This window comes from Lentinus tigrinus (genome assembly GCF_003813185.1).
Source record: "Lentinus tigrinus ALCF2SS1-7 unplaced genomic scaffold L226scaffold_4, whole genome shotgun sequence".
NCBI lineage: Eukaryota > Fungi > Basidiomycota > Agaricomycetes > Polyporales > Polyporaceae > Lentinus > Lentinus tigrinus.
Genome location: NW_027137913.1, coordinates 1,734,132 through 1,746,637, shown reverse-complemented (window position 1 = coordinate 1,746,637; position 12,506 = coordinate 1,734,132). Strand labels below are relative to the sequence as shown.

The window sequence follows — 12,506 nt, the reverse complement described above, 5'->3', positions numbered from 1 at the left end:
TCCTCGCCTGCACCCTCCGATCCCTGTCCTTCACCGTCTTCCGCAAACCACCTCAACCTCGTCGCCGTCATCGTCATGATCAGGATTCAGGTTGAAGCGCATCTCCAGACCAGTTATTTTGGTTTGCATCACATCGAGGCAGTCAGCCATCCTGCGATTCAGACTCCTGCCTTCAAGCCGTTCAACTGCGACTTCGACGGTTGCGACGAAGGGATAGAGGCGGTGAAGGAGTGGGAAACGCACATAAAGGAGATACACCGCCTTTCCGAGAAAGGCTGCGTCGCGCACACCGCCGCGGCGTGGGCGCTGCACCTCTCCAGGACATGGCTCCCCTTCGTGCGCAACCATGTCTCGAACCATAGAGGCGAGAAGTTGAAGTACGACTGCCCTGCCCCAGGCTGCGACTGTCCCCAGAGCCGCAGGGACGCCTTGTTTCGGCATGTTCGCCCACACTTTTCACAGCTCATGCATCATGGCTCAAGTGTACGAAGCGTATGGCAAGAAGTCTCCCAAGACGAAGGGAGGGCTTAAGGCATCCCTATCGTCCGCCATACCCTTCGACTTCGGTACAGTCTCTGACGGTGGTTGGTGTTTCACGGACGCGTTTGTCGCGCGACGTTTGACGGTGGAAACGGGCAGACGCATGACATCGAAGCCAATCATGGACAACAAAGATGTTCATCAATGGACTTATGGGTTTGTGAAGATATCTCATGCGGACGTCTGTCAATGTCCTTCTGGTCGTTCATTGCAGACATCGCGTACTTCGTGGAAGATTTGCTCAAAGGAACTAACCTGGTCACATATCCATGCGCATCTTCCCCGTTACCTTCTGCCCCCTCCCCCGGGTCTTCGTCCGCCGCTTCTCCCAGCCGTTCACCCAATTGTCGTCCGCCCGAGCTCGCAGGCTTGTCGTGCAAACCTCCCCTACATCGTCTTTCACAGCATCGTCTGACACGGTCTTCTTGGGCGTCCATACCTCAAGACATCGAATGTCCATCGGTCCCCTGCCAGTGTTTCAGGTTGAGAGTGGCTATGTTTGCTCCTCCCACCGCTGGGGCGTGTACATGAGATGGCCAACGATGTCGTCATGGCAGAGTGGCCACGGCATGCATGTCGTAGCCTCGGGACTCTCGGCGTTGAATTTCCCCATCGTAGGCCTCCAACTCCCGGTCACGCCGACTATCTCAAGGCTGGTTCGCATGTTCCTACACGCCTCTTTCCCAACTTGAAAAACCGGAGCACTTTTGTGCACGCCTCGCCCGGATCCCCGAGAACTCGGAACACTTTGGTGCTCATCTGTGTGGGATCGTGCACATGACGCTCCGGTCTGGTCATGGAGCGACTGGTTTGCTCAGCTCAGCTGAGGGTTTCAGGCGAGAGCGGAGATTCCGACGACTCTGCTCATGGACTCCGCTTCCGTCCGAGGCCACCATGTCATCTCCCACTCGATGGAAAGAGGGGTTACTTGGGGGAGGGGGGGGGGGGGGCGGTCCCTGTTCGTATCTTTCAGGATTTATGGCTCTTATTCTCATGGTAGTATATCAGAATTCGACGCATGTATTCGCTCGGACTCTAGAATGTATCGTATCAATTGTTAACTTGACATATGATACAGTTTGACATGCCGCATGCCTACTTAACACCGCGCTGCTGTGGAGAAGGGAGAAGGGAGTCCGCGAGGCCCGTGTGCTCGTGCACAGTCCGTGTTCCTCGCGGTCTTGGGCTCTCGCGTGCCATAGCTCGCATCAGCGGCCTTCTAGGCGGTGGACAGTGGCACATATTGAGTAGCGGCGGGAGCCTTCCGTTCCTGAGCCCGCCACCGCTTGGCTATTGCGGACCTGTGCTCGAAAGCGATTCGCAACCGGGAGAGCGTCAGATCGACGAAACTTTGCAGGATTAGGGTGCGTGGATGGCGGCGGTCCTCGGTCTGAGGCGGGGATTAGTAACCATGTGTTGTGCAGACTCAAGAGATTAGCTCCGCGCAGTCAGAGCATGAAGCAGCCTATGCATGATGGTTAGAAACATACCTATCTTGGACGCGAGACAAGGGGTGGAATGCACGATATTGAATATCGCGTACTGGCCAGGGCGGCGATGCGAACTCGGGCCCGCACACTGCCCCATTTCGAGGCTGTTCCAGAGAGCGAGACGGGTGTTCGAGTACGATGAGCAGTGTCCCGAGAAAGAGCGGTGAGCAGAGTTCATGTTATGATATTCGCCCGAATTACTTACATGCGTGCAACCACTGTCACAAGTACCGGCGCCGGGTGTTAGTTGGGGCACAAGTTACGGCGCCGACCCGGAGCGTGCCTGATGCATATTCCGTGCGGCGGGGCGGTGTGTGGCCGGGGAGAGGGCAAGGGCGGCCTGAGGATCAGCGGCGCTGCATACCCCGAGCGGAGCCGCGCCGCGGGGGGTGGCGGTGTGACCGAGGAGGAGGAGATCGTGACAGGTCGCGTCGAGTTTCCTAAAGAGGAAGGTTGTGGAAAGAATGGACGTTGATCCTTGTTCTGCAACTCTGTCTGACGTCCACCGACGCCCCGTCCCTCTCGCGATCCCCTATGTCACCCCCAACATTAAAATATGTCACTCCAATCAGTCCCCCCCTCTTCCCAGCTGCCCCCCTCGTCGCCTCTTGACCTCTGTCCACCGCCATCGACGACGACGACGCCCTCTTTTCCGCCCTCAAACGCGACGAACGCAGCCACGACGGCCATTCGTGCGGTGCCGAGCAATGACCTTCGCCGCTCTTCGCTCTCTCTATGCGCTGATAGGCGACGCTCTCGACGACATCGAACGCATCTACCATGACGCGTCCCTCGACTCCTCTTCCCCGACGCCCACAACGCCCTACACAGTCCTCACTTCTCCCTGCACCCCCTTTCGGCCACGCGCACCTCGTCCCGTAGACGATGAAGATACCGAGGACGACGAGTACGTACCCTACTCCGCCTCCCGCACCCCCAAGACTCCCCGCCGGACAGGCAACGGCGCGTCCCTCGACTCGGATGTCACCGTGAACGTGCTCGACTTCCCCTCCCTCGACATGCCCTACTACCCAACAGAAGGACACGACCAGTCTACAGACGCCTCGGAGTCTCTGGCCTCCCATCCGGATGTCATCGCCGCTACGAACCGGATTGTGGCGGCATGCGGCCAAATTAGCGCGACGGTCCATCGTCCCTTCCTCACTCTTTGCGATGCCGCTATGGGTGTAAGTCTCTCTCATTGTGTCTTATGTCGCTCCCCTGACCGGTGTGTAGTATCACCTCCCAGCCTGTCTACGTTTCCTCGAAGCATCGCATACTGTCGAGCTCTTGAGAGCGGCGGGTCCGAATGGCATGCATGTCAGCGAGCTAAGTAGGCACGTCAACGTCGATGAGGGGAAGCTCGGTAAGCCGCCCACGGTCTCTGGTTCATCCCCCGTTCTGACGCGTCTTCCTCAGCCCATATGCTCCGTCTTCTTGCCACGCATCATATTACCCGAGAGGTCCGGCCGAATGTCTTCGCCAACAACCGCATATCTGCCATCATGGACTCTGGGAAGTCACCGGAGGACCTGTGGCGTCCGTGAGTCTCACACCGCACGTCTCCCAACGTTAGGCTCACGCCATGACATGGTCTAGATCACAAGACAAGTATGAATCCACAAACGGAATTGCCGCTTTCATCAATCTCTGGTGAGTCTGGGCACATCCATCTGTCCCGAGTCGCGCTGATTCCCCATTGACAGTACCGACGAGCTGTTCAAGTCCGCAAGTTATCTCGCGGATTGCTACCTGCCCATGCCGTCATCCCGGAAGTCGACGGACGGTACGCATGCTATGCACGCACCCTTCAACGTCGCTTTCAACACGGATGTACCCTACTTCGAGTGGCTGGAGCAACCCGGAAACGAGGCGAGGCTGAAGAGGTTCGGTCCAGCGATGACCGGTACCGCTGCATGGGAAGTGCCGGGAGCTATCATCGGTGGTCAGTTAGAGTGTACTGCGGTCTGCGGTGGCGCGACTGACTGGTATTCCAGGCTTCCCTTGGCATGATCTCAGGGAGGGATCCGTGGTCGTTGACGTGGGAGGAGGGATAGGCTCCACCGCCATGCTGTTGGCTCACACGTTCCCCCATCTCAAGTTCGTCGTACAGGACCGACCGCAGGTGGCGGAGCAAGGGGTCGCAGTAAGCTTCATCGGCAACTTTCCGTGATACCCGACGCTCATTCATCTCGCAGGCTTGGCGTGGGCGTTGTCCTGAGATGCTCGACTCAGGAAGAGCAATGTTCCTCGGCCATGACTTCTTCCTCCCGCAACCTCCGCTCAATTTCCCCGGATCGAGAGAGCCTGCTATGCCCTCGGTTTACATTCTTAGAGTCGTGACGCATGATTGGCCGGACGCATTCGTGACTAAGTGAGTGCTTATCTGCTCCCCCTCGCATTCAGTATTTACCTCGATCGTAGGATCCTACTGAATCTTCGTCGAGCGGCGACGCCCGAGACCAAGCTCCTCATCGCGGACCACATCCTACCTCATGCATGCTATGACGAGAATGAGGACCCAGCCTCAGAAGAAGAGCCTCTTCCGGGCATGGTCCGCTCCTTGGCGCCCCAAGGTTCGCCGCTACTACCGAACCTGGGGAAGGCGAATGCGAATGCATACTGGTTAGACTTGACGGTACGCATAGGCCGCGTTTGGTTTCGACACGGTTACTCAGCTGTGCCGTGTGCAGATGCGAGTTACGTTCAACGCACAAGAGCGGACGTTGCGAGAGATGGCCGCACTGGTGCAGACTGCAGGATGGAAGATCGTGGACGTCGTTCACGGCGAGAGCTCGTCGTTCGGCCATATGACTGCGGTACCGATCGAGATCCCGGAAGCGTCATCGTCCTTCTCAAGTTCAGATACCGTGAAGAACGTGAAGGCTTCAGGTGCGTATACATGTGCAACTATTCGACCTCCGTACTAACGCCACTAGTAGGTCAACAACCTGCAGGACGTCATCGCTCTGGCTCAGTCTTGAGTGCACCTGAGAGTATCCGGATGGACCATACGTTCGGTTCGCAAACAGCTCTCCCAACAGAAGACGCCATGCGCAAACCGGTCCAGAAGAGCAGGCGACCACTCCTTCCCTGGTGGCGCAGCAAGTCCGCGCCAAGCGCCCACAATGGGAAAGGGGGCAAAGTCGTCACTCCAGAAAAGCAACTACCCCCGCTTCCGCCCCAGGCCTTGCAGGTGGATACTGGGAAATCACTGAAGGCTAGGCGTCCGAAACTCTCGCTCATCACTCCGCCTATGCCGGACCTCCGTCCTCCTGCCCAGGTGTTACATACGCGCTCCGACTCGAAGGTCCGCATACTATCTCCAGGAGCCAACAGGTCTCCGGCGTGCATGCAAGATACTGTGCAGTTCCCTCAGGTTCCCGCCGGGCCGTCATCGGACGATACGCTTCTGCAGAGCCCGCTCATCTCTGCCCATGGCGAGAGCTCAATGCTCCTGCCTGCGCTTGAGCCTACCTCGCCTCTAAAAGTGCGCGCGAGGCCTAGCCGTACGTCGCTCAAGAAGAAAGCCAGTCAGATGTTCGAATTCACCAAGGCGTCCATGGCGAACCTGCGCTCGCCGACCTCGCGCGACAACAGTGGGCTGGGGCACCTCGCTGCTGCTGCGGCATCGACTCCGCGTCTACCTAACTTGGGCGCGTCCACGATGTCCATCCCGAGCCTGCCGGGCGTCGAGGAGAGCCCGCCGTCGCGGATGCGCGCGGACTCGGAGGGCGGGCGGATGAGGGAGCTGAAGAAAATGCGGTCGAAGAGCCAGCTGGGCCTCGCGCATGTCACGGTCGAGGTGCGCGAGGGACGCGCTGGGCTGCGCGAGGGCTCGCGGGTGGAGAGTAGAGATGCTGAGAGTGCGGAGGGTGGTCGGTGAGTGGTCGCGACTCGCGGATCCGCGCGCGACGTCGGTGGATGCGCCCCTGCACGGGTCATGGCCGCGCGCGTACGTCGAATGGTGACCAGAGGATGGAGAGGGATGGATACGGACCTGCACTATATCATGGAAGGAGGACGAGGACGAGAATCAAGATGCGTCGGTCTTGGTGTACGTGTGGCTCGCTGCGCTCAGGACTCGGGCTCCGGACACTTTGCGTTTTTCTGTACTTATTGCTATGCGCGCTTTGCTTTCGCTTTCGCTTTTTCGCTCGCTGCCAGTGCCGATTGTACACTTGTGTTGTACCCTATGTAGACTATTTATTCTCATAGATGCGCTCTTCTGTTGGGTGGTTGGAACGCAAGACCTGCGCGACGCGAGCGCGAACTCCGTTGTAACGGGCTGGCCCCCCCGCGCGCGCGCGTCGCCGCCGTCTCCAGGGGCTCGAGGAGCCTTGGCGTGCATGCAGTGCATTGTTGGGCTCTCTGGGAGCGTGTTATGTCTTGTGTGAGGGCATGCGCCGTCGGCATCGGAAGGACGGAAAGATCGCGAGGCGAGATAGACTTGAGATCGGCTGGCGGCTGGCGGGATATTTCATTGATTTGTCATTTGACAAATGGGGTATCGGAGGCGCTCGTGGTGAGGACTTACCGCGCGGGGATCTCGGGCGGGGCGTTCGGTGTGCGTGCGAGAGTGGGATTGATTGTGTGTGTGGCTAGGTGGTTGTGGAGATGTACAGAGACTAGTAGGGAGCAGTTGAGGTAGTGAGGAAATGATGTGCGCGAAGTGCGAGGTGCGGGAGATGCGAGGTGCTATGCGAGAGATGTGAGGTGCGAGATACAAAAGATGATGTGGTATGTAACGACGACAGAGGAGGATGCGAGTAGAGAGATAGCAAGTTAAGAGATAATGTAGCGATATGACCTGAGATGGTGGATGAACTCGAGCGCATGGGAGATGATGGAGCGACGACAACAACAGGAAAGGATGCGAGAGGGACAACAACAGAGGTAGAAAACAAACAGCACGAGCGGACGTACAACAGCAACGCGAGAGGAGATGTGCTAAAAATACAGAATGCAGGATAGACCTACAGAACGATGCGAGTCAGAAGTGTGAAGAACGCGGAGCGGAAGACCGGGCTCGGACTCACAATCATAACAAAGCCTCAGCGTGGCTTCTTCCCCTTCTTAGACTTCGGCGCCGACTTGGATGCCGCCTTCCCTTTCTTCTTGGGTTGCGACCCCTCTCCTGCAGCCGCAAGCTCCGCCTTTGTCCTGCGATACTTCTTGCCCAACTGTACGTTCAGTTCGGGCGCTCTCTCTGGATGGTATCGCTTAACATGTCGCAACAAGGAGTCCCTACGGCTCTGGGGAATGTTGCACCCCGGTTCAGGGCAATCGTACTGCAACTTTTGGCCTCGGTGTTTCGAGAAGTGATGCCGCACGAAGAGCCCCCACGTTTTGTAGTGGGTCTTGCACTGCCCACTAGGACACGCGGTGTGCTCGACCCAGCCTTTCTCGGAGAGCCCGTGGACCTCCTCCATGTGCTTCACCCACTCCTTCGCCGTCTCTATCCCTTCGTTGCAGCCGGCGAAGTCGCAGTTGAAAGGCTTGAAGGGAGGAGTGGCTGAGTATGACGATGCGAGGGTGGGCGCGGCCGACGACGAAGGGCTGGGGCCAGACGACTCGGGCTCTGACGAGGGAGTGGACAAGGAGGAGGATGGGGTCGATGATGATGAAGATGAAGCGGACGAGGAAGTAGAGGGAACGGACGATGGGGGAGAGGGGATGGACCGCGGGGGAGAGGGGAAGGAGGACGGAGGAGAGGGAACGGAGGACGGAGGGGAGGGAACGGAGGACGGAGGGGAGGGAACGGAGGACGGAGGGGAGGGAACGGACGAAGGCAGAGAGGGAAACGACGACGACGGAGACGGTGCCGAAGAGGACGACGACATACAAGAAGTAGAGGATGCCGTCTGCTTGGTGTCGGCTCTCGTACGCCTCCTGCGCTTGGCCGAAGGAGGTAGGGCGGCAACGGTGGACTCGACGCGCTGCTCGGAGTCCCGCTTCCTCTTCGTTGACTGAGATGCGGGTACAGTTGGGACCCAAGGCAGGGTCACGAGGACCGGAGGCTCCCTTGGAACCTCTTGCGCCTAACGTCGCGACGTCATTACGAGTAGCGCGATACGCATGTTGAATGAAAACTCACCTGGATGGCGCAGATACCGTGAAGGCAGCTACTAAGAACGAGCAGGGGCTCGTCCTTGGTGACCGAGAACTCGGTCGCCGAAGTGTGTACCAGCTGATCGCCCAGCTGGCAGATGGCTATTGGCGGCACCAGTGCCAACGGCCCCACTGCAAGGTGCTCGCCGTCCCCATCCCGCTTGGGCTCGACATGGTAGAACCCCCCTTCTGCTGGGTCAAAGTAGACCCTGGAGCACGAGCAGCTCCACAGGTCCTGCACATCGTACTGTTGCAGATACGACCCGTCCGGACAGTAGGGAAGGCCGTGGTCATGGAAGGGAAGTCGGTGTGCTAGCTCCTCTGGTGGAACATGCTCTTGAATATCCGCATCGAACTGAGCGGAGGGTGTGCGAGATGGGCGGAGACTCTGCCGAAGGTCGACGGCGGAGAGGGGTGCCGGGAGGAAAGTGAAAGGAGATACGTCGGCGAGGGACATTATGTGAAGGAGGAGCGAAGGAGCTACAGATCGGGGACTTGAGAGCAATCTGGGTTGAAGGGTGAGGAGGGGTCAGGGCATTATATGTGCGGACACGGCGGGCAGGTGAATGTGGGTGGCCTGGGCGATGGATCTTGGGCGGCAAGAGGGTGAACAAACACGATTGTACGGTGCATGCCGCGCTGATTCGCGACGGCTGTGTTGGTGTTAGGGGGGTGGGGGGGTGGGAAGGCTGGCTGGCCCAGACAGAACTCTGCTATTTCATTTAACATAGCGCCGAACGATTGTAGTGCATGGCTGCGGTAGGCCTTCCAGACGTCCTTTGTCCCTTTTGAACTCCGCAATAGGTGGGCGGGCAGAGCAAAGCGTTGCACGCGACTCGGGCAGACCGGTCCATGGCCTCCGGTCGTGCAATCGCCTAGAGAGTCCCGGTAGGCCTCTGAGGGTAAGCCCTAGAATGGCATAATGCGATTATCGGCGGAAAGCAGGGGCGGGGCTTGACTGATGGGACGGCTTCGGTGGAAGACTCGATGGAGGTGAGCGCCTGTTCCGAAACCATAGCTTGCCCGGAAAAAGCGCGTAAGCGATGAATCGATGTCGGATTGTTGTCAAGGCCATTATTGGCTGGGTGAGGCGCAGCTGACTGTACCCCACCCTGAATCGGGGCACTCCCCCCAAGGTTTACACGTGTCGCCCAACAAGCGGGTCGGAGGGTGTCGAAAATAGAATGATTAGGGTACAGTTTGTGAGGGCTGAACCTCACGCTGAAACCAGGAGGAGCGTGAGTGCTCATCGGATGATTCCTTCCACCCGTTGTTCGACTCTCTTCCGCCGATCGATGTGTCCTTGAAGTGCGCCTTGCAATCCCGCGCCGCGAAAGTGGAGAACGGTGGCAGCGTAGTGTCTTGAGAGGCCAGTACACTCCAGTGTCTGCCTAGATGATGCTCCGTATGGGTCCTTGTGGATGAAACATAGTCAGTAATACTTACGCTCGGGTGCGACATGACCGTAAGCTCGATCAAGCTGGATTGACCCGCTTAGGTAATCAGGTGTACTTACTCGACGCTTTCCCACGCTTTGAGAAGTCAAGGATGAAAGACGTGAATACAATCGGAGTAGACACTACATGGATCTCAGGAAGGAATACAGAGTGGTAGCAACATATCAGAGGCATGCATAGGACGAGTACTAGTACGACAACAACAGGGGAGATCAGAGGCTTGCCGACTCAGTAGGGCCGGTCGACCGGCCACACGCCGTAGTGGCAAGCTTGGGTAGGCGGGAGGTTGTGTCCCGGAACTGAGGCGGCAGGGTCAGTTGCTGTCTGAAGCTGCATCTGACCAGCAGCGGCAGTCTGAGGGACGTAGTACGGAGCGAATCGTTGTTGAGGAGCGTGGTCGCCGCCCGTCGTGGTTGGACGGCGAACGGTTGAGGTCGTTCCAGAACGTCTGGGCGCTCTAGCGGAGGTGCCCTTCCTCGGACGACCCCTCTTGGCGGGCTGGTTGAACGAAGCTGGGGGAGGGGGCGGCGGCGGGATGTACCCACTATGTCAAGAATGCTGATGAGACGGATGGATCGCCGCCCCCGCCTGATGAAGCTGCACTTACCCGACGTTATGGTGGTAAAACGGCGCGGCGTGCGGGGGCATTGATGCGCTGACGGAGCAGACAGCAGCTTGGTCTTGTGGTCTGCCCCATGTGTCAGTATGAGCAGCGAAAGACTGAAAGAACGTATCGTACGGGACACACGACGAGGGGCACAAGGGCAAAGCCAGAGAGAACAGGGCTTCGCGAAGCTCCTTCTCGTACGCCGGGTCGTTATCTAGGAATATGAGTTGGTTCTCCTGTAAGAGGTAGTGTATCGCGCTGATGCCGAGATACTTGGCATCCTCGTCTTCTGTATCGCTGGGGTGGCCTAGGATGTCAACGCCGAACGGCACTTGCTTGCTACGAGATGAATACTGCGACACATACCTGACGGTTGCCTGCAGGTGTCTCACGGTCTCAGGTTGCGAATAAACCTCTGCGGTCGAGATAGGTTCCTGTGGCTGGGAAGACATGGTCGTGTAGGGCGGAACGAGAGCTCAGTAGTGCGGGGAAGTGTGGTAGTGCAGGGGAGTGTGGATGAGAGGACGTTTGGATGACGGAGTCATATATGCCGAAGTGGCTGCATTTAAATTGCAACCCGCACGCGGTGTCGTGTGAAACCAAACCATAGGGGCGCGACCAGGCTGCAAAGCGGTGGCGAGTCCCAAGAGACCTCGGCGCCAAACCGGACAATCGCATTGACGCTGACAATAAACAAACACCTTTGTCCGCGCAGGGAAAAAACCAAAGCGCATACGTACGTACGTAGATGTGGCTTCGACAACCTCGCCGTAGTGGTATGGAGGCTGGAGTCCCCAGCTCCTCAACTTGAATGTCGCGAAGGCGCCTGGCCGGGTCGAATCAGCGGCTCAGTCCACTGCGCTCGCGAGCTGCAGGATATGCAGTGCGTGCGCAACGCTCGAAACAGCGAAAGGCCTTTGGGGTCGCGCGCCGTTGCTCCGTCGGTTGTTCCCCTTCGAGCGACCTCGTGAGCGAAATGCATCACGCAAGCGATGTCAAGATGACATTATCTGATCTGTGCTTACAATTCTTGCATACACCATGCGCCCCACCGAACACAACGTACAAGTCCGGGGGGCGAGGAGGGCCTCGGAGGCTGGGCCTCGCGAATTGTCGAGCTTAGCCCGTACTGCGAACGGAAGCCAAATGAGGCTAGCATCAAATGGGGCGGTGGTCGGATTCCGACAGACGCCGGAGACACATGGTGATCCGATAGGTGGGGTTAGGTGGTTGTCTCGAGATTTCTGAGAAAGGTGCTGATATCGTAGCCAGAGATCCTCGTTACCATGGCGCTGAATACCGTATATGGCAGTGCACAACACCGCACAGTGGCAGCCAACCCGTATTGAGAGATTTGAGCGTCGACCTGCGTGCCGTAAGACATACTGAGCTGGGAGGCCAGAAAACACCCGCATCCTGCATATCTCTAGTGAAGCTCTCTCTAGAGACTGGGCAGAGACGATGACACGCTGCGGATGCGGCAGGAGAGTCGGGGGCCCGCTAGTGGCCCGCGCAGTCCGCGCGCGAGCCATTTGCGAGCAAGCCCGGGCGGGACTGTGCCGGGCTGCTCTGCAATCGTGCCGAACGATATATTTGACCATGATCTAGACCTCGAATGTGTTTGGCTCGCTTTGGGTGCCGGACTTGAGGCGGGGTGCTCGGAATGTTGATGAGGCGGCGCGTACTATTGCTCCCGAGTATCAATGCCCAAGAGAGTAAAGCACAGTTCGGGACCCAAACGGGTAGCACAATGGGGCAGCTCGAGTCATCCTTCATCCACGGGTCCTCCTGCAATTACGATTGTTCGTCTCTCGGTTTCGTGTGGTGTGAGAGGACCGGGAGGGATGAGGGGAGGGGAGGTGCGGCGGCACTCGCGAGCCCCTAACCAAGTAAGCGCGCACATGGAACAATAGCTTTCAAGCATGGCGGGTGGGTAAATTTCCAGTCCTGCCACGTCAGCACCTAACAAAGGATGTCTGCAAATATCTGCGTGAAATGGGGATCTAGGATGAGTGAAGGGACTCACAGAAGCTCTCGTCCGGCCGTGCCAGCGCATGATCATCATACGGGTCGTGACCTGGAGACAGATGTGATGCATCAGCGTCCCCGAGTCACTTGTGAGGCGACAGTGGCCGATGGCTTCTGTTGTGTCGGGACTATGGTCGTCCTGCGACTAGCAGCTCTAAGTATTGACTCGGACTCGGTACCGTTCCCTCCTCGAGACAGCAAGGGTGCACAGAAGCATTGATACCTCTTGGATGCACTGAAAATTGTGGCAGCATCCGCGAGGGAGAGCAGTCT

At 58.1% G+C, this 12,506-nt stretch overlaps 4 protein-coding genes across 4 annotated transcripts; 2 read left to right on the top strand and 2 right to left on the bottom strand.

Annotated features, from left to right (window-relative positions):
* The first annotated feature begins 146 nt into the window (after positions 1-146).
* L226DRAFT_251421 (uncharacterized protein) lies at positions 147-1,127 on the top strand. Its single transcript, XM_067673272.1, has 2 exons — positions 147-584; positions 640-1,127. The coding sequence occupies exons 1-2, from the start codon at positions 495-497 to the stop codon at positions 1,069-1,071; spliced, it is 522 nt and encodes a 173-aa protein (XP_067540075.1). The 5' UTR covers positions 147-494; the 3' UTR covers positions 1,072-1,127.
* Positions 1,128-2,561: 1,434 nt separating this feature from the next.
* L226DRAFT_480398 (uncharacterized protein) lies at positions 2,562-6,255 on the top strand. The gene is made up of 10 exons (XM_067676882.1): positions 2,562-3,217; positions 3,267-3,396; positions 3,450-3,573; positions 3,630-3,683; positions 3,737-3,975; positions 4,028-4,176; positions 4,229-4,404; positions 4,455-4,668; positions 4,724-4,922; positions 4,973-6,255. Exons 1-10 carry the CDS (start codon positions 2,738-2,740, stop codon positions 5,914-5,916), a joined length of 2,709 nt encoding a protein of 902 aa, XP_067540074.1. The 5' UTR covers positions 2,562-2,737; the 3' UTR covers positions 5,917-6,255.
* Positions 6,256-7,084: 829 nt separating this feature from the next.
* Positions 7,085-8,639, bottom strand: L226DRAFT_558039 (uncharacterized protein; the record flags this gene model as incomplete). Its single annotated transcript, XM_067683218.1, has 3 exons — positions 8,128-8,639; positions 7,876-8,071; positions 7,085-7,545 (listed from the first exon to the last, which is right to left on the bottom strand). Exons 1-3 carry the CDS (start codon positions 8,596-8,598, stop codon positions 7,085-7,087), a joined length of 1,128 nt encoding a protein of 375 aa, XP_067540073.1. The 5' UTR covers positions 8,599-8,639.
* A 1,173-nt stretch (positions 8,640-9,812) lies between these two features.
* L226DRAFT_609927 (uncharacterized protein) lies at positions 9,813-10,722 on the bottom strand. Its single transcript, XM_067686102.1, has 4 exons — positions 10,572-10,722; positions 10,338-10,502; positions 10,206-10,286; positions 9,813-10,142 (listed from the first exon to the last, which is right to left on the bottom strand). The coding sequence occupies exons 1-4, from the start codon at positions 10,655-10,657 to the stop codon at positions 9,827-9,829; spliced, it is 648 nt and encodes a 215-aa protein (XP_067540072.1). The 5' UTR covers positions 10,658-10,722; the 3' UTR covers positions 9,813-9,826.
* Between the last annotated feature and the right edge of the window lie 1,784 nt (positions 10,723-12,506).